We start from the raw sequence: 24391 nt of genomic DNA, 5'->3' as shown, positions 1-24391 counted from the left end.
AAAAATAGAGGCTCTGTATGGAATTTCTTCAAATCTTGAAGAATATCATTAGTAGATTGTCTCCACTTTCTACTGCGTTTTATAGAAGGGAATGAATGCTTTGTATGGAGTTTCTTCAAAACCTGAAGAATCTCGTCAGTAGATTGTCTCCACTTTCTACTGCGTTTTTATAGAGGGTGGTGGAGTTTCTTCAAAACCTGAAGAATCTCGTCAGTAGATTGTCTCCACTTTCTACTGCGTTTTTATAGAGGGTGGGGGAGTTTCTTCGAAACCTGAAGAATCTCGTCAGTAGATTGTCTCCAATTTCTACTGCGTTTTATGGTATTGATTGGTTTTATTGGGCTATTGAATGCTTTGTATGGAGTTTCTTCAAAACCTGAAGAATCTCGTCAGTAGATTGTCTCCACTTTCTACTGCGTTTTTATAGAGGGTGGTGGAGTTTCTTCAAAACCTGAAGAATCTCGTCAGTAGATTGTCTCCACTTTCTACTGCGTTTTATGGTATTGATTGGTTTTATTGGGCTATCGAATGCTTTGTATGGAGTTTCTTCAAATCCTGAAGAATCTCGTCAGTAGATTGTCTCCACTTTCTACTGCGTTTTATGGTATTGGTTGGTTTTATTGTGCTATTGATTGCTTTGAATGGAGTTTCTTCAAAACCTGAAGAATCTCGTCAGTAGATTGTCTCCACTTTCTACTGCGTTTTATGGTATTGAATGGTTTTATTGGGCTATTGAAAGCTTTGTATGGAGTTTCTTCAAAACCTGAAGAATCTCGTCAGTAGATTGTCTCCACTTTCTACTGCGTTTTATGGTATTTGTTGGTTTTATTGGCTATTGATTGCTTTGTATGGAGTTTCTTCAAAACCTGAAGAATCTCGTCAGTAGATTGTCTCCACTTTCTACTGCGTTTTTATAGAGGGTGGTGGAGTTTCTACAAAACCTGAAGAATCTCGTCAGTAGATTGTCTCCACTTTCTACTGCGTTTTTATTGAGGCTGGTGGAGTTTCTTCAAAACCTGAAGAATCTCGTCAGTAGATTGTCTCCACTTTCTACTGCGTTTTATAGTGGGCTATTGGTTGCCTTCATGCTTTCCTCCCTTTCTACTGCGTGTTTATACCAGGGTTATAAATGCTTTGTTGCTTATTTGGAGTATCTTTATTTACTTGGTTGTAAATAACGGTGGATTTAATATATTATATATCAGTAAATGGTTTAAGCATTGATGCCAGATCTTGCTGAATACAAAATGTTCGTTTGCTAGTGTTGGCATTGTTTATTCTTTTGGAGATTTCTAATTATTTAATTGCGGTTAAAAATGCTGTTTTCCAATCCAATCCTCTGTTTGATCCAAAGATGTATCTGTTTAAGATATGCTTAAGATTTGCTTAAGATGAAATTGGTTAAATGTGATTCAGAAGTCAACTTTTGTTTGTCCGGCTTGTACACATTTTTCCAATAATTTGTGTGTTTATTGATTTATATGAAGATAATCAATAATTCCAAATGCTTGCTGCAATTAATTATCTCAATGTATATAATTTGTTTAATTGATATGAAATCTGTTATTATCTCAATATAGTCTTAATTTCTATGAGATTGTGAAATTATTATAAATAAGCTTATGTGTATTAAATGGTCCTCATGATCGTGGGGCAATGCGGAGTCTATTCTTTGCGTTGTTGTGCTTTCCTGCTGTCTCGAGACAATATGCAATTATTTTATCATAACACAATATACATTGTTCAAAAAGATGAATATTAAAAGGGATATAATAGTCGCATAATAAATGCTATTCTGCTTGTCCTTTTTAAGAAAGAGAGACAATGACCTCTAATATCTACCGGTGTACCGCATTAATCGAAAATGGTTTTTCTTATTTTATATATTTGATATATATTTAAATAAGTAATAAAAACTGGGTCTCGAGTTAATTGACCAGACAGTAATATTTGAAACCAATAATATTCATGATTGGTAAGCAACGTTAGATCTTGTTCAAACACTCCAATATCCTTAATATGATACAAGAGATACATCCTTACTTGTTTCAAGACTTAATGGAAAACAATAACACTATTAAACCTTTATGTTTATTCTGCCAAAACTATATACAGACATGAGAACCATCCTGCGATCCACAAAGTACTTATGAGGTTTTGTTTTGTATTTATTTCAATATTTAAGTACTAAATACTGGAAGGAAAATAAAAACGATGCTTTTTACGTCATATGTAAGGGTGAATAACGCAGGTCGGTATCAGGCCTTTTCATCTGCCTGTCTAGAGGAGAGTATACGGCATTCCGTTAAAAATGTCATTATGATAAGTCCATCATGTGCTGATGATACTAAGCTGGACGTGGACAACTATTCATGCATCTGTGGATAAGGTTTTTTGTTGGTGTAAATAATCATGGTCTTAGTTTTGGTCTGGTATTGGCAATTAGATGGAACTGAAACACCGAGTTGTGGATATCATCTGTATCCTTCTCTTCTAGAAGTGAGAAAGATCAGGGACTGTACAGTACCCCCCCCAAGACCTCGCATTACAACAAGTTGCCATAGACGGAGTGACAAACTCTAACGAGCGACATCATCACCCAATTTACATCTCGCCGTCCACAGCCAATACAATAGAGGTACTATACCTTGTTTAGGACTTTCAAGAGAAGTACCTGCATGTGCAACCATGACTGTTTCAAATAGCCCGCCAAGCCGCCATCCACAACCTTATGTACATGTCATCGCTGCTTGTGTAGTAAATTATATGTTGTGATGTGCCCTAAGTAATTTAATTTGATTATTTATCTTTGTGTACAATTAAAATCTATTTCATGAGACATTTTTGGAATTCCCCCCTCTGCATCATGTTGATCAAAAACAAATTGAATCATTTCTGCTTTTGGGTAGCTGGGAATCCCCTGTTCAGTATGTTGCACAATTGGGAAAATCCTTTAGATTATGATGACATCATATAGGAATCCCCTCCGGAAGTGATGTAATGTGAAAGTTTAATGTTATAATTAAGGCTTGGGAATTTCCAAGATTGCATCAAGTGTTATAAAATAGCAATTGGCTATTAAAAGAATGTGATTTTTCCATTGCTTGGTATATAAGAAAATGTAAACATAATTCTTCACAGTTTGTAGTGTTGTTCTGGGCTATCTAATATGCTTACAGTCCATTTCCTTCAAAGAAAGGAAATTGCGAACCAGAAATATTTTATGTAGTCAATATACTACCTGCCAGTAATGTCGGAGAAGATCTAGTTTACGTGAAAGTGCGTACATCTTCCAAGAAAGGAAATTATATTCTTTTGTCCATTTGCTGAAATCTGGTTAATGAAACAATAAGCTGTCAATGTAAATGGAAACAAGGGGACTGTATGCGACACAGGCCTGTTTCCTGAAGAAATTGTGTGAAAGGTGAAAGTAGCACCAGTTTGGAGATAGAAAACGGCGCAAGGAGTTAAGTGTTGGAGAACTGCGCAAGGAGTTAAGTGTGGAGAAAGCAGCACTATTTCTGAACGTGGATTTTATACGCAAAGGATTTTACGCATGGGATTGTAAAGGCAAGTGTACAGTGGACCTCGCTGAGCAGTGATTTTCGCAGGACACCGAATCAAGATATATACATCAGCCTTCCAGAACTCTATAATCACCTAAAAGAAGACTGCTGGTTAAGTACTGAGTAGTTAAAATTGTGATTGTGTGATTATTGTGTATGTGCATTTGTTGTCATATATTGTACCAAACATATTTTACTTTCAATTAAAGACTTAGATATTGTTAACTTCATTAATCAGTGTGTTTTGTTGTGCATTCTGAAGTGAATTTGGGATAAAGGTGTTTTTGGCCTTGAGTCATAAAAGCGACTCGTAAGAATGTATTCTCGGGAATGTGTTATCAATGGCATTATCGGGCCTTGATTCGCTACGAAAGTGAGAAATTTTGTGGTTGAACTTATATCGGTACCTGAGTCTGTTTTTTAATTTTTTTTGCATGAAATATGAAGATAACATATTCAAATCAATATTATTTGTGATATTTTGGCCTGAATACATTTGTTTAGCAAGATAGGCCTACGGCTTTCAAAAGGAGTGGATACGTGCAGTTGGCTTATACCCTTGAGTGTGTGATTATTACGTAGTCAATTCACCACACACGGGTGAATGGGAGATGTCCTCCAACCTTTTTCCTCTCATTTCATCTATTCCTATTACTCACGGCAGTTACTCACTGTTGAACTTATGTAATGACATCGTCACGCGCATAATATCAGATACTGAATGGAGATGTTATAACCACTTGTTATCGTTGCAACGATAACAAGCAAATGGTTGCAACATCTTCTTTTGGTATCTGATATTCTGTTGTAACTTGTTTCTCACTTTAATTGTCTTGCCCCAAAACGGTATAAAATTATTCATGTATAATGTTTGTTTTAACATGTTAAGCTCCTGCTATTCTATAAAGATAGGATTTAGCAACATGAAACCATAATGTTGTTTCTTGTAGCGCGCTATATTTAATGCCTCGGGATTTACTGCACTTTCTCACCTTCCTTGTGTTATTTCTTCGAAAATCACCCTTTTTTGTTGTTTAACTGGCAACAGAGTATGCTGTAATAAAAGACATATTTCTTATGTGAAAACATATTCATTCAAATACTTTCAAGTACATTGTGTGAACGCAAATTATTCAAATCTCTACTGTGGGTGTAGCACAAAAGTACAATCACCGGATCAATCACCGATTCTGGGGTGCATTAGATAAACGTAACAATAATTCCCAAAACAATGCTGTATTCTCCATTGGATATTATACTCTTTTAAAAGATAATTTTGCTTCATTTGTTAGGAGAGTGTGGTTTAGAATTCTCGCTTCTGGTGTATGATCGAGGTTCCTGGTTAGATTCCCGGTGGTGGAAGCTGACCTTGCTGACATAGGCCCCTACTGACATGGAAATTAAGTCCAGAATTTCATTGACAACATCTGTAGATTAATTCCTCTCTCCCCGTAGTGCATTTAGGTATCGAACTCATGTGAAAATAGACTACCTCACAGTTTTGAGAAGAACAGAATGTTATAGGCCTACACCCCAACGGAAATGAGCTTCACAATATGCTTTCTTGGTTCATAAACTGCTAGTGCCCATTTCTGTTCACCGTTATTTATTCGACCGTGCTTTATATTTTACGAAATAATTTATAGCCACTGCCGCGCGTTGTTATAGGCCCTACAAGAATATTTGAAGTTCAAATTACAGAACTACAGACTTTTATTAAAGTCTCGTTGATATTTACAGTGTCTTTTCTCATCTTCACTGAATATATCATGTAGGCCTACATAGAATCGTGTATTGGTAATAAATTAGTTTTCAATTTACGCGTTGCGTCATAATACTTGAACGGGCAATCGATTATTTCAATGTACAGTCACCGAGTGGTATGGTAGGTAGCTTCTGCAGTGATTGATTTTCCTATTAAGTCACTGAACTGACAGCGTTTTAATTTTTATATCTGATGTACTCGTAAAGTTTATGCCTGATAATTACTTCGCAAAAGTTCATTCGTCAAGATAAATTAAAACATAGAAAGAAAGGTTCTTATGTACGCGCATTTTGATACCCAAGTAGACCAATTTCGGTCAATATTAACAACACCACAGTATTTTAAGAGAAATCCACCCGAATTTAAAAGTTGAAGAACTAGTATAGTCAAGAAGTTGAGCGAAATCCCTTATGATTAAGGTCCAGAAACAGTTTTAATATCATAATCTGACGTCATAGAATAGGAAAAATTTTGGTGGCAAAAATGCACCTTGCTCAGAAACAGTGTTAAGGTTAAACAGGGGTCAAATTTGTCAGATCTTGTTGTAAACCACGCCAAAGTATTGGTCTGATCACAACGATTCAGAAAAAGTATGGTTTGGCACACGTCGGATGAACCTCAAGTTGACCTTTTCATGCCCCCCCCCATATCAAGGATGATTTCACCAAGTTTTTAAGCCTAATTGGGCCCATTTTAACACAATTGACCTCGAGTGACCTGTTTATCACGTTCCCCTCATATCAAGGATTCTTTGCACCAAGTTTAAGCCCAATCGAGCCCTATTTAACATTGACCTCATCGAGGTTGACTTTTTCACCATACCCTCATGTTAATTCTTTGCACCAAGTTTCGGCCCAATCGTGCCCATTTTAACATTTGACCTCGGATGATCTCAGATTGACCTTTTCACGTTCCTCTCATATCAAGGATGCTTTGCACCAAGTTTAAGCCCAGTTGAGCAAAGATTAACGTTTAACCCATTTGACCTTTGACCTCAGATTTTTCATGATCACCCTCATATCAAGGATTATTTGTACCACTTTTTCACCTTTGACCTCGGGTGACCTGAGGTTGACTTTATCACGTTCCCTCATATTAAGGATTCTTTGCACCAAGTTCAAGCCCAATCGGGCCCATTTCAGTATTTGACCTTTGACCTCAGGTGACCCGAGGTTGGCTTTTTCATGTTCCCCTCATATCAAGGATAATTTGCATCAAGTGTCAGCCCAATTGGACCCATTTTAACATTGACCTTCGACCTTGAATGACCCGAGGTCGACTTTATCATGTTCCTCTCATGCTTTGCACCAAGTATCTTTGCACCAAGTTTAATCGGGAAAATTTTAATGTGAACTCATTTGACCTTTGACCTCGGGTGAGCTCAGGTTGACTTTTTCATATTCCCCTCATATCAAAGATGCTTTGCATCAAGTTTAAGCAAATTTTAACATGTGCCCTCATTTAAACCTCGGGTGACCTCAAGTTAACTTTTTGGCTCTCCTCATATCAAGGATGCTTTGCACCAAGTTTAATTTAATTCAGTTTAACTAAAACTTGGAATTCAATTTTGGTGACAGGTCTCAATTTAAGGTACAAAACACCACCTCAGAAAATCAGACTATATATCAACAATATAAACAGATTTGAACGTTTAAACAAGACTTTTATTGATAAGATGAATCAAAGTAACAATTTACATCAAACTATTATATTATCGTTCAAAAATATGAAGCTATGAAGTGAACAACTACTTTCATTCATATTCTATTTTGTCAATCATCAATCAAACAGAACAGATAAAGATAAAATACAACATTGATGATAATAATAGCAGTAGCAATAATAGTGATGATAATAATGTAACAGAAATCATGGTATAACAAATATAATCCTAGTAGTATTAGTAACATAGATGATAATAATAATTTATGTACATATGATGGGACCTGCTCATTGATACAATGAGCACCAATGTACCAGGTTAAGAATATGAATGATATGATACTACTATTCCATTTTCCTTTCTCTATATTTCAGTAGACATCAGCTGCCTGATTTAACAACAATTTCATCAAATTTCCTTGCATATTATACTTAATATAGATGTGAATCTGAATAACTTTCACAATTTTTTACTTATACCCTGACTTCAACGTTTTTAAACACCATAATATAACCACAGTAGAAGCATACAGAAGCAGGATACAAGCTGCATATAAAAGCACTCAGAAGCAGGGCGGTATCAGTTTGTCAAGGAGGCACTGTGCAATGATAACATTTTCCCTGTGTACATCATTTTTGCCAGCCATGTTCCATACATATTGTGCAAGTTTTCCCTCAATCTGCTCCAAAATTAATTTACCTGCACAATTCAAAGTTACAATATTTTGGTCCATAATCAAAGTGAATATTGGTGTTAAACAGGCAAACGTGAAGATGCATGTAGCAAGTTTGCCTGGTACAGATGACATACCCAGCAAGAGCCATCTGGGGGAAGGTGGGTGTAGGAGGAAATGACAACTAGACTTAGCTGTGGTCTAAGACCACGAACACAGCCGTGTTGTGACCCCTTAATGACCTTTGACCCCAAAATATATGAAAACCACATAGACATTGGCTAATGTCAATATGTGCGCACGTGGCATCACTTTGCCATGTTATTTGTGGCAGAAGGGGCATTTTGAAGGTTTTGTCTCAGACCGGAAGTGACCCCTTAATGACCTTTTAAAAAAAAAAAAAAAATACCACGTATATACTGAGTAACATCAATTCATGTGTGCATGTACCGTCTCTGTGCTATATTTTTCTTGGCTGATAAAGTTTTTGAAGTTATTTCGCTTTTTTTATACCGAAGTGACCCCTTAATGACCTTTGACCCCAAATCTGTGTACACCCCATAGACACTGGGTAATAACAATGCATGTGTGTAAGTGGCATCACTGTCCCACGTAATTTGTGGGAGAAGATTCATTTTAAAGCTATTTCGTTTTATACCGGAAATGACCCTTTAATGACCTTTGACCCCAAATAAAAAAATACCATATATACATTGGGTAAACATAATTCATGTGTAAACATACCATCACTCTCCTGTGTTTTTCTTAGCTAATAAAATTTTTTGAAGATATTTCGATTTATACCGGAAGTGACCCCTTAATGACCTTTGACCCCAAATCTGTGTACATCACATAGACACTGGGTAATAACAATTCATGTGTGCAAGTGGCGTCGCTGTCATACGTAAGTCATGGGAGAAGATGCATTTTTAGTTGAAATCACGTTTTTGACCCCTATGACCTCTGCATGACCTTTGACCCCACAAGTTTCATGTGACATGTAGGGGCACGGTCAATGATCATTGTGACCAAGTTAGGTCAAAATCGATGTAAGCGTGTGAGTGCTAGAGCAAATGTAATGGTTGACAGAAAGAAGAAAGAAAGAAGAAAGAAGAAGAAGAACCTGTAAGAAAAAAGACACAGCCGTGACTAACGTCACGGCCGCGTAAAGAACCTGTAAGAAAAAAAGACACAGCCGTGACTAACGCCACGGCTGTGTAAAGAAAGAAGAAAGAAAGAAAGAAAGAACCTGTAAGAAAAAAGACACAGCCGAGACTAACGTCACGGCTGTGTAAAGAAAGAACCTGTAAGAAAAAAGACACAGCCGTGACTAACGTCACGGCTGTGTAAAAATGATTAACTAGACTTAGCTGTGGTCTAAGACCACGAACACAGCCGTGTTGTTACCCCTTAATGACCTTTGACCCCAAAATATATGAAAACCCCATAGACATTGGCTAATGTCAATGTATGTGTGCACGTGGCATAACTTTGCCATGTTATTTGTGGCAGAAGGGGCATTTTGAAGGTTTTTCGTCTCAGACCGGAAGTGACCCCTTAATGACATTTGACCCCAAATATAAAAAATACCACATATGAATTGGGTAACCACAATTCATGTGTGAACATACCGTTACTGTCCTATTTATCTTAGCAAATACAAAATTTTGAAGGTTTTTCGTTTTATACCGGAAGTGACCCCTTAATGACCTTTGACCCAAAATCTGTGTACACCCCATAGACACTGGGTAATAACAATGCATGTGTGCAAGTGGCGCCACTGTCCTACAGAATCTGTGGAAGAAGATGCATTTTAAAGGTATTTCGTTTTATACCGGAAGTGACCTCTTAATGAGATTTGACCCCAAATAAAAAAATACCACATATACATTGGGTGACTGCAGATCATGTGTGAACATACCGTTACTGTCCCATGTTTTGCTTAGCTTATAAAATTTTTTAGGATATTTCGTTTTTACCGAAGTGACCCCTTCATGACCTTTGACCCCAAATCTGTGTACACCCCATAGACACTGGGTAATAACAATACATGTGTGCAAGTGGCGTCTCTGTCCCACATAATTTGTGGAAGAAGATGCATTTAAAGGTATTTCTTTTTATACCGAAGTTACCCTTAATGAGCTTTGACCCTAAGTAAAAAAAATACCACATATACATTGGGTGACTACAGATCAATGTGAACATACCGTTACTGTGCTATGGTTTACTTAGCTAATAAAAATTTTTGAAGGTTTTTCGTTTTATACCGGAAGTGACCCCTTAATGACATTTGACCCCAAATCTGTGTACACCACATAGACACTGGGTAATAACAATGCATGTGTGCACGTGGGGTCACTGTCCAACGTAAGTTGTGGGAGCAGATGCATTTTTAGTTGAAATCACGTTTTTGACCCCTGTGACCCCTGCATGACCTTTGACCCCACAAGTTTCATGTGACATGTAGGGGCACGGTCAATGATCATTGTGACCAAGTTAGGTCAAAATCGATGTAAGCATGTGAGTGCTAGAGCAAATGTAATGGTTGACAGAAGAAAGAAAGAAAGAAAGAAAGAAAGAAAGAAAGAACCTGTAAGAAAAAAGACACAGCCGTGACTAACGTCACGGCTGTGTAATGAGATCAAGATTTTGGTACACAACATACAGACTATCATCAATCAGTTAGTGTTTACTAAGACAGCTTAAAAGCTGTCTTAGTGTGCTTCTACTTTAACATATGAAAATATAATTCACACTCCCTGCCCTACTAGAAATTAATATGCAGTAGTATTTAGAAATATCATAAAAAAATATTTGTTATATAATATGATGCAAAGTTCACCAAAATATCTAAATAGTAAGATAATAACATATAATCAATATTTACTGTTTTACTTTGGCATGTCTACAAATTATTACATTATTTTTAGGCGCTCATATGTGTGCAAGCTTAAATTAAGCAGTTAATGATCAATTAATTTGTGCAATTTACGTTTTCTTCTGATCGTGATGATCATAAAATCTATTCAAAAATAAAATTGACAATTTATATATCAATACAAGTTTTATAATGTTATATTCTACATGTGTATATTCTACATTCTTATATCTTGTTGAATTTGACTCTACAGATACAATTGGATATGACAAACAATGCAATGGGGCACTCTACACACTAAAGATCTGGAACAAGAACTTGTCACAACACAGCGAGCCATGGAAAGCCATGGCTCGCGGGCCATTTTCAGACAATTTCTAGTAGGACAGAATTTGTACGTCAAAGTACCATCCATACATCTGCTCCCAATATACACACATGTACTGACGCAGATCTAGTGCCTGTGTGCCCCATTACATAATCACCTACAACAATGTCCACTTACACAAAATTAGGCTAATACCTTCCATTATCTTCATTCTTTTCTAACCATACATGTATAAATACCCAGAGACAAATACAAAATACACTTATGGACCCTTATAATCCTTAAGATGAAAATAAATAAATTTGTGAAAGTTGGTGAGTTCAAGCACCTTTGTTTACAAGGCCAGAAATGCAAGATAAAAGTGGAATGGCTGCACAAATGGGCAAGACATTGAGTACATGTACACCTGATTCCATACGGCAAAATACCTTTGCTTTGAAATAGTCACTTCCACAACTTTGGTGAGTCATTTGGTAATGACAGGTTATGGCACATTTAAACACACTTGCTTTCAAATAGGTGAAATATACACCTATCCGACTTCGCCATTACTGCGGTGTCCCCGATGTAAAACTGCGGTGTCCCGAGGTCGGGGGTTCCATCCATTATTTATTGTGTGCTATACAGAATTGTACCCGGAAATTGTACACAACAGTGATATTCAATACACAATCATGAGTATTGAATTACTTAATTAAATCTCCCGCTCTGGTACATCCGTGTTGCCGTCAATAGAGGGCCAAATACAGTAAATGCTTCTCGGATTGGTGTATACAACATATTCTTCATTGTAGAGATAACATTTCTTTTACATAATCTAAAATGTTAAAGAGAATGAATATATGGAAATATATTTGCTTTGAATAAATATAAATATTTAAAAGGTTTTAACCATATTCCTTAACCCTAACCCCAAAGCGTATTTGGCAACTGGAAGGGACAGAAGGGAAGAATGAAGAGAAAAAATAAACAAAGTTGTTTATTTTGGTCAGGATTCGAACCGAGGTCCCTCACGTGCCAAGCACTAGGTCAGAGAATAGTAGCCACAGGTGTTTGGCTGGCCCAGCCAACGAAACCATGAGTATATATAGGGTGGTGCGTTTAAAAATGGCCTGGCTCCCATCATGTTGAATCATGAAAATTGGTGAAGTTTTAAGGAGGGATTTAAAGGGATATGATTTTATGTAAACAATGGCCTGCAAAAAAGGTAAACAATTGTCTGAAGCTGAGCGTAATCGGGTATTTGAGTTACGTATGAAAGGCTACAGTATTACTGAAGTGGCTAAAAGCTAGAAATCGTTCAACATTGTGGGTAAAGAACATTTGGGCGAAGCGACCTTGGAAAACTTTGAAGAAAAAAAACGCCAGAAAAAAATCCAGATTTTTAAAATGGCAGCCTCCACAGTGCAAGTTGAATCGTGAAAATTGGTTTAGTTTTTCAGATTTTACAGCAATTTTAGTGAATTGTTATAAGTTTATAAGCAGGTAAATAAAATGTAAATGAAATGATTGTGTTTTGATGGTTATTATTGTTTACAATTTACAATATAAAATATGGCAGGCCATCTTTGAACGCACCACCCTATATCACTTAGGATGATTACGTCACCCCTTCACATGGGATGCATGCATGCGCAGTGTATGTAATATTTTGTAGTACCTGAGAGTGTTAAGGTTAAGGAAAGCACATGTCCACTTGGATCCTTTAAAATGTTGCCAGATGAGCAGTTTTTAAGGGTCAGCATAGTGTCAACATTTCTCTGTACAATTTTCCATTACTACATATGCTGCAAGTGTTGGTTCTCCCCTGTATTATTGCTCAATGGTTCAGCAAATGTTTGGGGATATGCTCATGTTCTCAAAATGTTACTCTTGCTGCAAATTTTTGGCAGCAGTGAAAAAATGTTTGTATTTGTTTGTCATACAAAATTAATGCATACAAATCTTCAAAAACATATACTTGCCCTTACAAACCGCATTCAAAAAGTTACAAATATTAACAAACTATATTACTTTATTAATTTCTGTGTATATATAGATTACAGACAAGAAGAGAATCAAATCATTTACAGGTGTTTCTAAAGATCCACGCAGCTATAGAGCAAAAGAGCTTTGGTTTTTGAAATATTATTTACTTGGGTTTCTTCATTTCCAAATGGTCTACCACCCACTTTTTGATTGCCTGTAAAAAGACAAACAAGAAATTATAATGGTTATTATTAATTTAAACATAATTAAAAACATAGATAAGTGCTTATAACTGCTGACTTGTTTATCCAAATTAAAGGCCCTTTCAGTGATTTCACAGGAACATTAAAAAAATGGAAATTTGTCAGAGTTGCTTAGAAATAAAGAATAAGTCTACCGAATTTCATTAAACCACTTTTCCCCTGAATACATTGACAAATTGGTCAAAAACAGAAGTTTTAGAAAGGTTTTCTACTTCAACTCAGATCGACTCGAGAAAATCGAGATTTTCAGTACAGTGCGCCATTAATCGACTGGAAAAACTTCCTAGTCCAGTGTTTCTAACACGGGGAAGTAGAGTCTTTATTGATTTAAAACAGACGCTTAATTTTGTAGTAGAAAACAAAATAAGCAATTAAAGGTCACCGAGGCAAACTAACGGTCAATTCAAATATGAAAAACAGTTAAAATTGTGTATTTTGTTTAAAATAGTAGCTACTGATGTAATAAGTAGTAGAAACAATACGCAACGCGTGTTGGTACGTGGAGAGTGAGCTTCTTTCGATCGAGTCGGACTTTTGTACTGTCAGTATCAAAAGTCCAGAATCATGCAAATGCTTTATTTTGTCTAAAATACACGGCTTTCGAATCGAAACACTAGCAGGCTATGTTAGCACATCTATGCCAATTACAAAGGTACCAAAATCTGAATTTTGATGATTTTTACGATCGTCCGGATGAGCAAATCACTGAATGGGCCTTTAATGACCTGTGAGATAAGTCGCTTTCTTTTGAAAATTAGAGAATAAAATTATATTGTTTTTAGCTGCTGGAATGCATCTATCATCTCATATACATTTTGTAACACTGGCAACATCATTATTTTAAGCGAGTTGTTATACGCCTAAAATGATGATGTCATGTGTTATATGAGACGATAGATGCACGACAAAGGCTAAAAACAATACCTTTATTCTCATTCAATTCATATAAATATATCTTAATACTAATTATAGAGAGTTTGTCCGTCTGTCCATGGCGCTATCTCGGCGTGCGCTGGAGCTATCGCTGCTGCTCGCAGAGCGCCCACGCTGAGTATCAACGGGCGTGTGCGCTGAGTACTGACGGGCGCAAAGTGGTATCGGAAAGCATTACAGTGTGCATGTGACTAATTTACATGCATCTCATCGGACCAGAACCAGGTAAAGCCTATAGCCCATTATATTGATCACTAAGAGACGCAGGCCTATATCATAGTAGTTTAAAAGGTCATTAGAGATAGGCCTATTATGAGAACCACCCAACCCGAGAACCGCGAAATCTAGTTAGTAATAAGTATACCAAATTTTTACCTAGGGCTTAGAATCGATCAGTCCCATTGTTGCTATGCACCTCCGATCGATCACTTCAAATAACGAGTACGAGTATCGCGTTGATGCGAACAAGTGTGTCATATCACACGGGTAAGAAACAATAAGATTACAAGAACATTCTCAAGTTTTTAAGAATTTCCCATCATAAGGCTGCGATCACATAGAAGTATACTATTCGGCTATAGGGTGCACGTTTTGCAGGTGCATGCATATAGCTGAAATCGAACAACGTAATTTCATAGTACCGGGTCACATAAGAGGGCACTATTCGAAAAGGCTGTATACCTGATGTAGTATAGTATAGTCATATGATAGTGGGAATCGTGCGTGTTCGATTTTAGTGCAGTGTATACCGTCCTAATTTTAAAACTAAACCATATGTGGGTAAATTTATTTTTTTAATAGATGCACTATCTAATTCTCCACATTATGACACCTCATTGAATGCAATGTGACCTCAAGAAGTAAAATTACAAGCATTTGATTGAACAAAGGTTCAGTTTTAAAATTGGCAAACAGACCTATACTCGCCTGATCGAATAGCGTATAGCGAATACCGTAAACTTCTATGTGATCGCAGCCTAAAGTCTAACCTGACCTGACGCGAAAAATTGACTATTTTCTTCCCTGGTCCAACACTTCCCAGGCCTTGAAATCTAACTTAACTAAACCAGACACTGTACCATTTATATGCAATGTGCCTAACTGTCATTGCACACATGTCAAAACTATCAAAATCAACCAAAGTGATGGCCAGCTATGTCACTGGTCAGCATGAGGGCCAGCTTATTTTGTTTACTGTAAAATTAATATTGGCCTATAATATGTTGTATGTGCATTCCGCGATTGGAAATTGATTCCCCACACAAATAAATCAAGACCCGATTTGATCTGACCTGCGGTAAAAATTCCCGAACTGGAAGGGACCATAAAATTTTTTATATTAAATTTCCAAATATACTTGTCATAATCATTATGATTATTTGATCTCCATCAGTTTCTCAATGTCACAGCACCTAATTAAAATATATAATTTTATTAAATAGTCATCTTGGATGAAATTATATAATAGTTGGATGACAATACATTTCAAGCCATGCTCTTTTTGTTCTCCCTACCAATGTTTTCTTTCATTATTACGTTTGTATATTATTGTATGGTGAAAATAAACCAAAACTGATACAGCGAATTTCTCAAAATTGTCTAAACTTGAAGAGCTCAGAAATTATACTAAAGTCTGTACCTGTATTCCTTCTACTACTGGTAAGCAGTATTCATGCAGGAAAGCATCAGTGAGTGGTTCATCCACACCAAACTTCTCACTTCCTACCAAGGCCCTAGCTCCATCAAAGTTAATGTAACACAGACGTACTGTGAACTCATGAGTTGGACGCAAGAAGGCTGGTCCGCCGGCCATAACCTGTCAAATTTAAAATAAAATCCATTACTACAAAAATAAAGTTTGAAGAGGTGTATGTCAAAAAACACTGCTCTTTAAAATTTATGATTAGTGGAGGTTGGCTGCAGATCCCTCAGGGCTGGTAATGACTTTGGAACAGGTTAACCCTGGTAGAGCTCTCACCACATACAAGTATACAGGAAGCCTGTTCCTAACTGTCATGCTAACCTAACCATGCTAACCCTGGTCCTACCCCAATAAAAAAAAATTATCTATTGGGATGACAGCATGTATTTACCTGCAACAATCAGCATCAGTGACATGCTAAAGAACAAACAAGTTGGGACCCCTGCTAGATTGTAATTATCAAACTGTATTCTTGTTATTATTTACTAGAGTGGAGGTGATGGAACATAGCCAATCCAATAGCTAGATGGGCCACATGGCCCAAAGAGGACAGGTAAGGTAAGGTATTTTTGTTATACTAAACATCTCAAAAAAGTAACTAACCCCCCTTAAATAATGGCCATTATTCAAAAACAGGCGATTGTATTACAAATCTGTAAAATGTGTTGGAATTTATTTCTGCACATTTTGACACCTCGTTTGTAGCAATTGACTAAATATTGATGTCACAGCGTACATTGAAATCAATGTAACCCAAGATTTGAAAGTTGCAGTAAATTATATTGATTTGTATTCAGTATAATGGAAGGAAATCTGTGTAATGATATCTGAGTGTTTTTGTATTGTTGTAAGTGCAAATCTAGACCTCACTACATTAAATTGACCAGTGTTTTATTGTTTTCTGGGCTATCGTATCAAATGAGGTGACAAAATGTGCAGAAATAAATTCTGCTTCCAACCCATTTCACAGATTTGTAATACAATAGCCCGTTTTTGAATAATGGCCATTATTTAAGGAGGTTAGTTGCTTTTTTTGAGATGTTTAGCTGGGCCACAAGGCCCAAAAGAGGACAAGTAAGGTAAGGTATTCTTGTTGTACTTACAGCTACATTTGTTTCCTCAAAGAGAGCTTCACACATCTGCGTGCAGGTTTCAATCCCACGTCTATCAAATGCAGGTTTCAGGATTTCAAAATCAGGGAAGATGTAAAAGCCAGATGTTGGCATTACTGCTTTTACTCCCACTGATGTTAGCTGCCTGGAATCAATGAAACATTAACAAGGTTTATCTTACTGTAGATTATTCATCCAGAAGTTTAAAACATTGTTTTTATGTTAAATCTAATACTGCAACTAAAATTTTGCAACTCACTTAAGTTTTATATTTATATATATTCACAATGTTTCATATTTATATTGCAGCATGGCTTGGTGCATGAAACACCACAGATAATCAAGTTTGGTTTGGGTAGGGATATGCTTCTGAGAATCTCAAAGTAGATTCATATTTTTACTAATTTTCCAAGAAAATTGGACCATTTTAATACCTGAGATCCAGTTTTTGGCCTAAATTAACAAAATTTTGCCCACTTTTTACGAAATTAAAAAGAATTGTTGCAATTTTTTGTAAATGATTTAATTCTCATACCAAAATTGACCAAAAAGGGGCCATTGGGTTTTTTCCATGGATCCAAGCATGGATCAACATAGGCAAACAAGCAAACAAACAAATTAAACAAACAAATTAAATTCATAAATGCAGGCCAGAGCAACACATTAGATATTGTTAAACCTCTAGTAGCCTGCTGAAGTACAGTTATTGTTTTGAGGTCAAATATAAGAACCGGGGTTATTACTGATGCTGAAATAATTTTACTTTCAAACCTTACTTGTAGCAATACTTTGCAACAGCGGCTAGTATTCTGCGGCAATGCAGTACGTAGGACATGGTATCCTCCTCATAGCAAAATAGCTGCAAATAGGATCAAATACATAAAAAAGTTAGGAAAAACTGGACAAGAACGGATGAACACTGTATGAGGGTACTAAACTGTAATTATAGTAATAACTCACTCAACAAAACAATGTACTGTGGTTACATTTGACTTGCACAAATATAAAAGCAACAAAAATGGTATGACTCAGAGCTTGCAATGATTTTAACATCCAATGCAGAATGAATTTTTTCACTCTTTTTCCCAGGGCTCAAACTCCATCAAAATATGATGCTTGAAAATTTCATAACTTTCATTCATTATACACATAATATAATGATATTTAAACCAATTTAATGTGTTAATCACACAATTATTCCTACAAATGCGTTTATAACATATTTACCAAAATTTTTGCTAAAAAATAGGGAAACAATTTACCAATTTCTCCAAAACAAATACACATTGCAAAACGAATGTGCACAGCAGCTCTGAGACAATTTGGGGGCCTAGCTTGATTCTGGCCTCCTTTGGAAAGGCATCAGTAAATAAATTCCTTTCATACAGTATCCTATCATGTTATCAATTAGGGAATGAATGATATTTAAATAAAATCCCACCAAATAAAGTTTGAGCTAACTTGAAGAAAAGGAAATATACGCACCCTGACTGCTGCATACTGTACAGGAGCTGGAGCACAAGAATAGGTGTGACTTGCAGCACTACACACAGCCTTGTTGAGTTCCTTTAATTCACTGGGATAGATACTGTATCCAAGCTGTATTGGAGGAGAAGATGGTCCAATATTATCACCCACTGTTATACCCCTGTAAAACACTATGCGAGTATGTGGTAAGAATCTCTTGTCCCTAGAGCCCTTTTTAGAAGCATAGCACATAATTATTCATTCAATTTCTGGAGGTACACCATTGTAACTCCAGAATGGCTGTATAGTGTGTTATTCATTCATCCCATAGTAGTCTTTCATTAAGAAAGTGACCACCTGGTACATTGATTTATTCATCTTATACAAAGTAATTGCCTATAGCATTGGTCATTTTTATATAGACTGATATATGAAAGAAACCCACACTGTAAAAGCTGCTCTTAATTAATATTACATCATTTTTACATGCTAAAAAGCATTTCCTTGGAGGCACTGTGGAAATGCCCACTTTTTATAACTTTACAATTAGCCCAATTCACTGAAGTTTCCCCCATGACTCTAAATACCCTAGAACCACAACTGCCTTACTTTCCTGAATTATTTAACAAGTTTATCATCTATAATCAAAACCTCAGCCCTCTAGCAAGATGAAGCTTTATTACTCCCTCATAGTACTGTCAATTAGCAACAATATCAATATGATATGTACTCACCCTCCAGCCACCAGCACTTGCCCATTTTGAGATGCCACTGCTAAGTATGGTCCCCTCTGGATAAACCTGTAGGCAGTAGACATGTCAATGATTGCATTATGTGATACAGCTTCTGAATAACTGTGACAGACCTTAAAAGCTTTACTATTACTGGTACTCTCTCATTTAAGTATCTATGAATTGAACATTATGAAATCTTCAAAGGTCAACATATTATAGATTTGCGATTTGTATAAATGATCATGTATGTTATATTGATGTACACGTATGTTGTTTCTGTCTTTTTCTTCTCTATTTTTCCATTGCATTTGTCTGCCATCTTTTCGCATATTCCTCCCTTTGTTCTTTAATCATTCCTTCCACTCTACGTATTTCTTTAGATCGTTCTTTCCTCTCTCCCCTACTCTCACACATGGAAACTTTTGCCCTATGTGACATGATGTGGTCCATGGAGGCCAAAGATGGCGGATTTGAAATTGAGATAAATGCAAAAATATGGAGTAAAAAAACAATAAATACATAGAAAAATTGACATCACAAAACTTCATAACTTTTAATAGAACCAAATATGCTAGACCTTTGGTGTTTTAGTATATGATAGACTAATGTTTGTATAAGGTTATATATAGTAACTCAATTTGCAAAAATACCTCCTTTGGCTTTGATGGAGCAGATCATGTCACATTGATGTGTAGCCCATACCAAAAGACCCTTATTTTTCACAACTTATTTGTCACTGAAAGCCCATGTAAGGGCATGTTTGAAAAGTGGCTAAAGAGCCAATAAGTGATGTGTGGGCACCTCCCCCCCACCACCACCATCACCACTGATCAACCCTTACTGGCCAATAATTGAAATCTTTCAATATCAACACAGGCCCATCTGTGAAAAGATGCAAAAGGCAGCTATAACGGATGACGTGTAAACCTACATCACATACTACCATATATCTGTTTGCCCTACAAAATGTTTTGTTTGCAGTGAAAGCACAATGACTCATCCTAGTGATGTTATTAATGATGATATGGTGATGTTAACAGATAATACTTCATCATTCTACAATAACATTAACAAATATAGGTTGCTTATATAGCTAATAATTTGTTTTTCTTTCCAAATTCTCATTCATGACATAGCTCTGTTTTTCATGAAGCCAAACATGTTAGCACTTATTCATGTTTATCATCTATAGTAGGGTTCACGATTATATGGGCCTGTACATAAAGGATTGTTTTAAATGAGATATAAGAATAGGATCTAATATATACAGGATACAGAAATGTATCATTTACAAACTTAACTCATCAATTAGAAAGAGCGACCTTGGTGATACAACAAGACTAAGAAAAACAATATGATGATACATGGCAATAGATGATTTACAAAACTCAAGTCAAGGGATTTGTTGTGAATGGCAGCAGATCCTGTATACTTTTCATGTGACCTGTCCTTGTTCATTCATATCTTGAAATCAAATGATAGTGACAAACATCTCAATTAGCTTGTGGATGTAAGTTATTGATGATGCAATCTTGAATTTCAATTTCTCTAGTTTTGATACCATTTGATGTAAGAGCAATTAATCAAGTGCTACTTCTGTAGACAATGGAAATTGCCTCTTTGGTCAGGCAAGGATAATGGATTTCATGGAAAGATAGTGATTCTATAACGATTCTGTGAATAGATCTTGTTTGGTATGGTCAGAACTGCCAATGGCAAGTCCACAAGGCCCCTTTGGTCACTACTAGAACTGCCAATTAAAAGCTTGGGATCCAAGTCACGTTCATTTAAAACAAGTCATCAACAGAAGTTATTATTTATTCATTTTTTTGGTATAGGGAAAGGTGACAAAATTCTTGATTCTGACATAGAAATCTAGAAATAGTAGGTTTATCTAAATTCAATTTGCACATCGCCATGATTACACCCACACCCCACCTACTTGATATCACCTCCAAACACCTCCTTATATAATTGTGACATGATGTTGGATGTTGCCCGGGGATGTTGCTAATATTCTTTTTGAGATATTGGCAAAAACAGTTTTCAAATTCTTTTGTTTTATTGTTTTCAGCCATTGATATATTGCTCATAACTTGGCAACAAGACATCAGATTTTAATGGGGTTTACATCAAAAATGTAGCATTCATGAACTATTGTAAAAAACTTCTAATTGAAAATTGCTGACATGTGACTCATTCCCCTGATCATGTCACAATTATGTAACATTTTATGACATTTAACCAACTTGGCACTGATTTTTTTATCACCAAAGTTTTGTTTTGTGTACATGTTAATTATTTGCAGCATATTGCACACATTTAGAAAGCAGGTTCCTGAGAGGTACACAGTTGGCATGTAGAGTATTACATTAACATCCCCATTTGTAGGTGATAACAACATGTACACACCCTCTATGTTACTAGGATGTTTGTAGCATGAAAGTGTAATCTTTTCATGAGGGCAGTATACATGAATTGTACATATAGGGTGAAGCATAAAGAAGTCCCTTATGAGGGGGCTATTTATACTTCCCATAACACTCAAGATTCTCTGAGCTGCTAGTCATGATAGTTGACAAGATGAAACTTAATCAGGCCTGTGATACTCCAATCACCAGTTGGTGGACAACATGAACAGTGCCACAGATTTGTACCACTCACATGCAGGCTGGGCCAGAGACTAAATCATTGGTACAAAAATGTGACAGCACCATGGTTCAAATCTGTGGCGCTGTTCCGATTCTGATTCTAGCCAATCAGAAGTCGTCTCTGTGCAGATGTTCAAATGTTTTTGTATGAAAATAGTCTCAAGACCAGGAACTCTAATTTGATAGATTTTCAGCATGTTTTCACCAATTATTTGGGAACAAGAATTTTGACATCAAATTGTGATTGACTGCATAACAAATGGTGAACAAATTTTCCCTTTCCCAGACAAGAGCACAGTGTTAGATTTAGATTAATAGTGCAGGTTTTAGAAGAAGAACGGGGTTAGAGTATGGTGCAAGGTTTGGGTACTTCAGATCAGGATAGGTATTTACCTGTGAGGTGTTATGACTAGTATTGATCAGTTGTTTTTTTTGTTAAACTTATTTTAGAGAAATCAAAATAATTTCAAATTTAATCCAAAACTTCAACTTTTTTAAATGTGTACATGTAGGTAAAAAATGTGTAATTATTCTTATTTGGGATTTTTGACAGTGAAACTTGTTTATAGGATTGAGAATATTTGCTGTTTATGGGTATATTAAACTATTTATATACTCTGTCATATTTTAGTGCACTGCCCCCTCCCGCCCCTTAAATCAGTATGAAATACACCAAGCCAAGAGCACAAAAGTTAGATGTTATTTCTCTTACCTTTGCTATGCTGATGTGGTTATTATCAAAATGGAGTCTGGCATAGATCTCATCGGAGAGCACAATGGTATTGTGCTTGCGTAACACCACACTGAAAAGAAACAGTAAGAAATAATCTTATAACCTGGTTTAGTTTAACTTGATATTCACAAGAATAATTTAGCATCTGTAAACTACTATGCTCCACGATACTAAAGCTTCCTGCTGGGGTGTGCATTTTATCGCTATCGCATGCAGTACTCTTGTTAATGGTTATTGTAAAACTATACATGTACTTCAATGAAACTATCAACTATATACTTATGATGAAGTAATAGAAATGGCCTATTCCACTTGAAATCTGCAATACCACTGTGGAAGATGTAAGGAAAGTCTTCCACAGAGGGAGTATGTGTTTCAAATAGAATTTGCTAGGATTGATTATTTGGAAACCCATACTCCCCTTGTATTATGACTTTACCTATCGTTCACAACTTGAGTGAGTAAATTTCAAATGTAAATGACACAGTTGTCTATTCTATTTGAAATCTCTGCAGCAGACTTTAGCTACATCTTCCACAGGGGCAGTGTGGATTTCAAATGGAATAGCTCAATGTATTAAATACCTAAAAAAAAAGGAAAAAAAGAAGAAAAAAAGGAAAGTCCACACTTGTGTGATAGGTCATAATATAATATTTTGATTGAATTGATTACAATCAATCACATTGATATGAACAGGTGAATCATTTTGAAAGCACAGTAGCCTATGATGAAGAATGAGGAATAATCTGAGATTTTAAGGATTGAAAATATATGTTAAAATTTAGTACAATTTTTTAAAACTTTCAACTGTGACTGTGTAACAAGATATGCTTTGATGGGTATCAACCACATACAATGCTGGTTCTTACCCAGCGATGACACACTTTGACAGCCATTCCTTTCAAGCAAGTAAGCTATTCTACGCTATACCTGACCTGGGTGAATATGCCACTTCAAATCACACCAATTTTCACATATTGTTAAAATTTGGATGATAATGTTAACTGTAGCTAACAAAAATTCTTCGCACATTCATGTCATCTTTATGTTCTTAATTAATAATGTTAAAATTATGACCACTCAACCTATAACTGCGTGACCTTTCTTTCTTAAAATTGGGTTGGTTAAATCCCATAGAACAGTGCTTCTTTTGTGTTGTTTTTCGTTGCCTAACATAGAATTTATCTGTGTAAAGCTTTCCTGTCATTTTCCTTATCTACAAAAACATACCTAAAGCAAAACTCAAATCTAATAGCTTTAAAGAATAGCTTCTGAGCATGCATGATATCAGAGTTATTTTTAGGTTCAGCTCTTATTTTTGTACAAATCCCAAAAAATATTTCAGTATATCAACAGTATGTAAATCATGGAAATTGAAATGTTTTGAGCTCTAATAAACCTACAATCCTGGACAATATGTTGGCACCCTTTTCTGTCCTTTTGGATAATTTCTGCCCCGTTCCCCAAATTCAATGTTGGGCACAGCCTTGTTATCAGCTGGTATAAGCTTGCTACTCTCCAAAACTGAAAGATATGGGTTGGGAATATGCAGGCTGCAGTACACATGAATTTAACACATACTGAACAGGGAGTTCTGTTTGCCGATCTATGGTATATTTGTATCCAGCTTTTGATCCAATTTGACAGTACTTTACACATTTGAATTGTTTTGAGCAGGCCTACCAACTATTTTTCCTGGATTGCAGCTGTTTATATATAGTGCATAAGATTATTGTAGGAATGCCATTTTACAGATTGTTTATTTCACCTATCACATTCTATTTATGGAAAAAAATATGTTAAAATGTGAACCTTTAATCAATGTGTGGTGTAATGCATACAAGCTAATCAATTTCAGGCCATGCATTTACAGGTTGCAGAATAAACGAGGAATCCAAGTTTATAAAAAGATACGTCTGACTCAGAAGAAAATGGAAAACCATAAGTGGTATTGC

General features: G+C 36.0%; 1 protein-coding gene across 1 annotated transcript in view; it reads right to left on the bottom strand.

Moving 5' to 3' along the window:
- Window positions 1–12537: 12537 nt before the first annotated feature.
- LOC140154961 (aspartate aminotransferase-like) overlaps window positions 12538–24391 on the bottom strand; it is a 30151-nt gene continuing 18297 nt past the window's right edge. Inside the window, exons 7-13 of the mRNA XM_072177627.1 lie at window positions 22416–22506; window positions 19053–19118; window positions 18337–18450; window positions 17628–17710; window positions 16843–16996; window positions 15677–15853; window positions 12538–13055 (exon numbers count right to left, since the gene is read on the bottom strand). Coding sequence (XP_072033728.1) covers window positions 13005–13055; window positions 15677–15853; window positions 16843–16996; window positions 17628–17710; window positions 18337–18450; window positions 19053–19118; window positions 22416–22506 — 736 coding nt within the window. The 3' untranslated portion in view covers window positions 12538–13004. The remainder of the gene's footprint in view (window positions 13056–15676; window positions 15854–16842; window positions 16997–17627; window positions 17711–18336; window positions 18451–19052; window positions 19119–22415; window positions 22507–24391) is intronic.

The sequence above is a fragment of the Amphiura filiformis genome, chromosome 1 (genome assembly GCF_039555335.1).
Source record: "Amphiura filiformis chromosome 1, Afil_fr2py, whole genome shotgun sequence".
Taxonomy (NCBI): domain Eukaryota; kingdom Metazoa; phylum Echinodermata; class Ophiuroidea; order Amphilepidida; family Amphiuridae; genus Amphiura; species Amphiura filiformis.
Note: the sequence above shows the minus strand (reverse complement) of the source record. Positions and strands in the feature narration are given on the sequence as shown.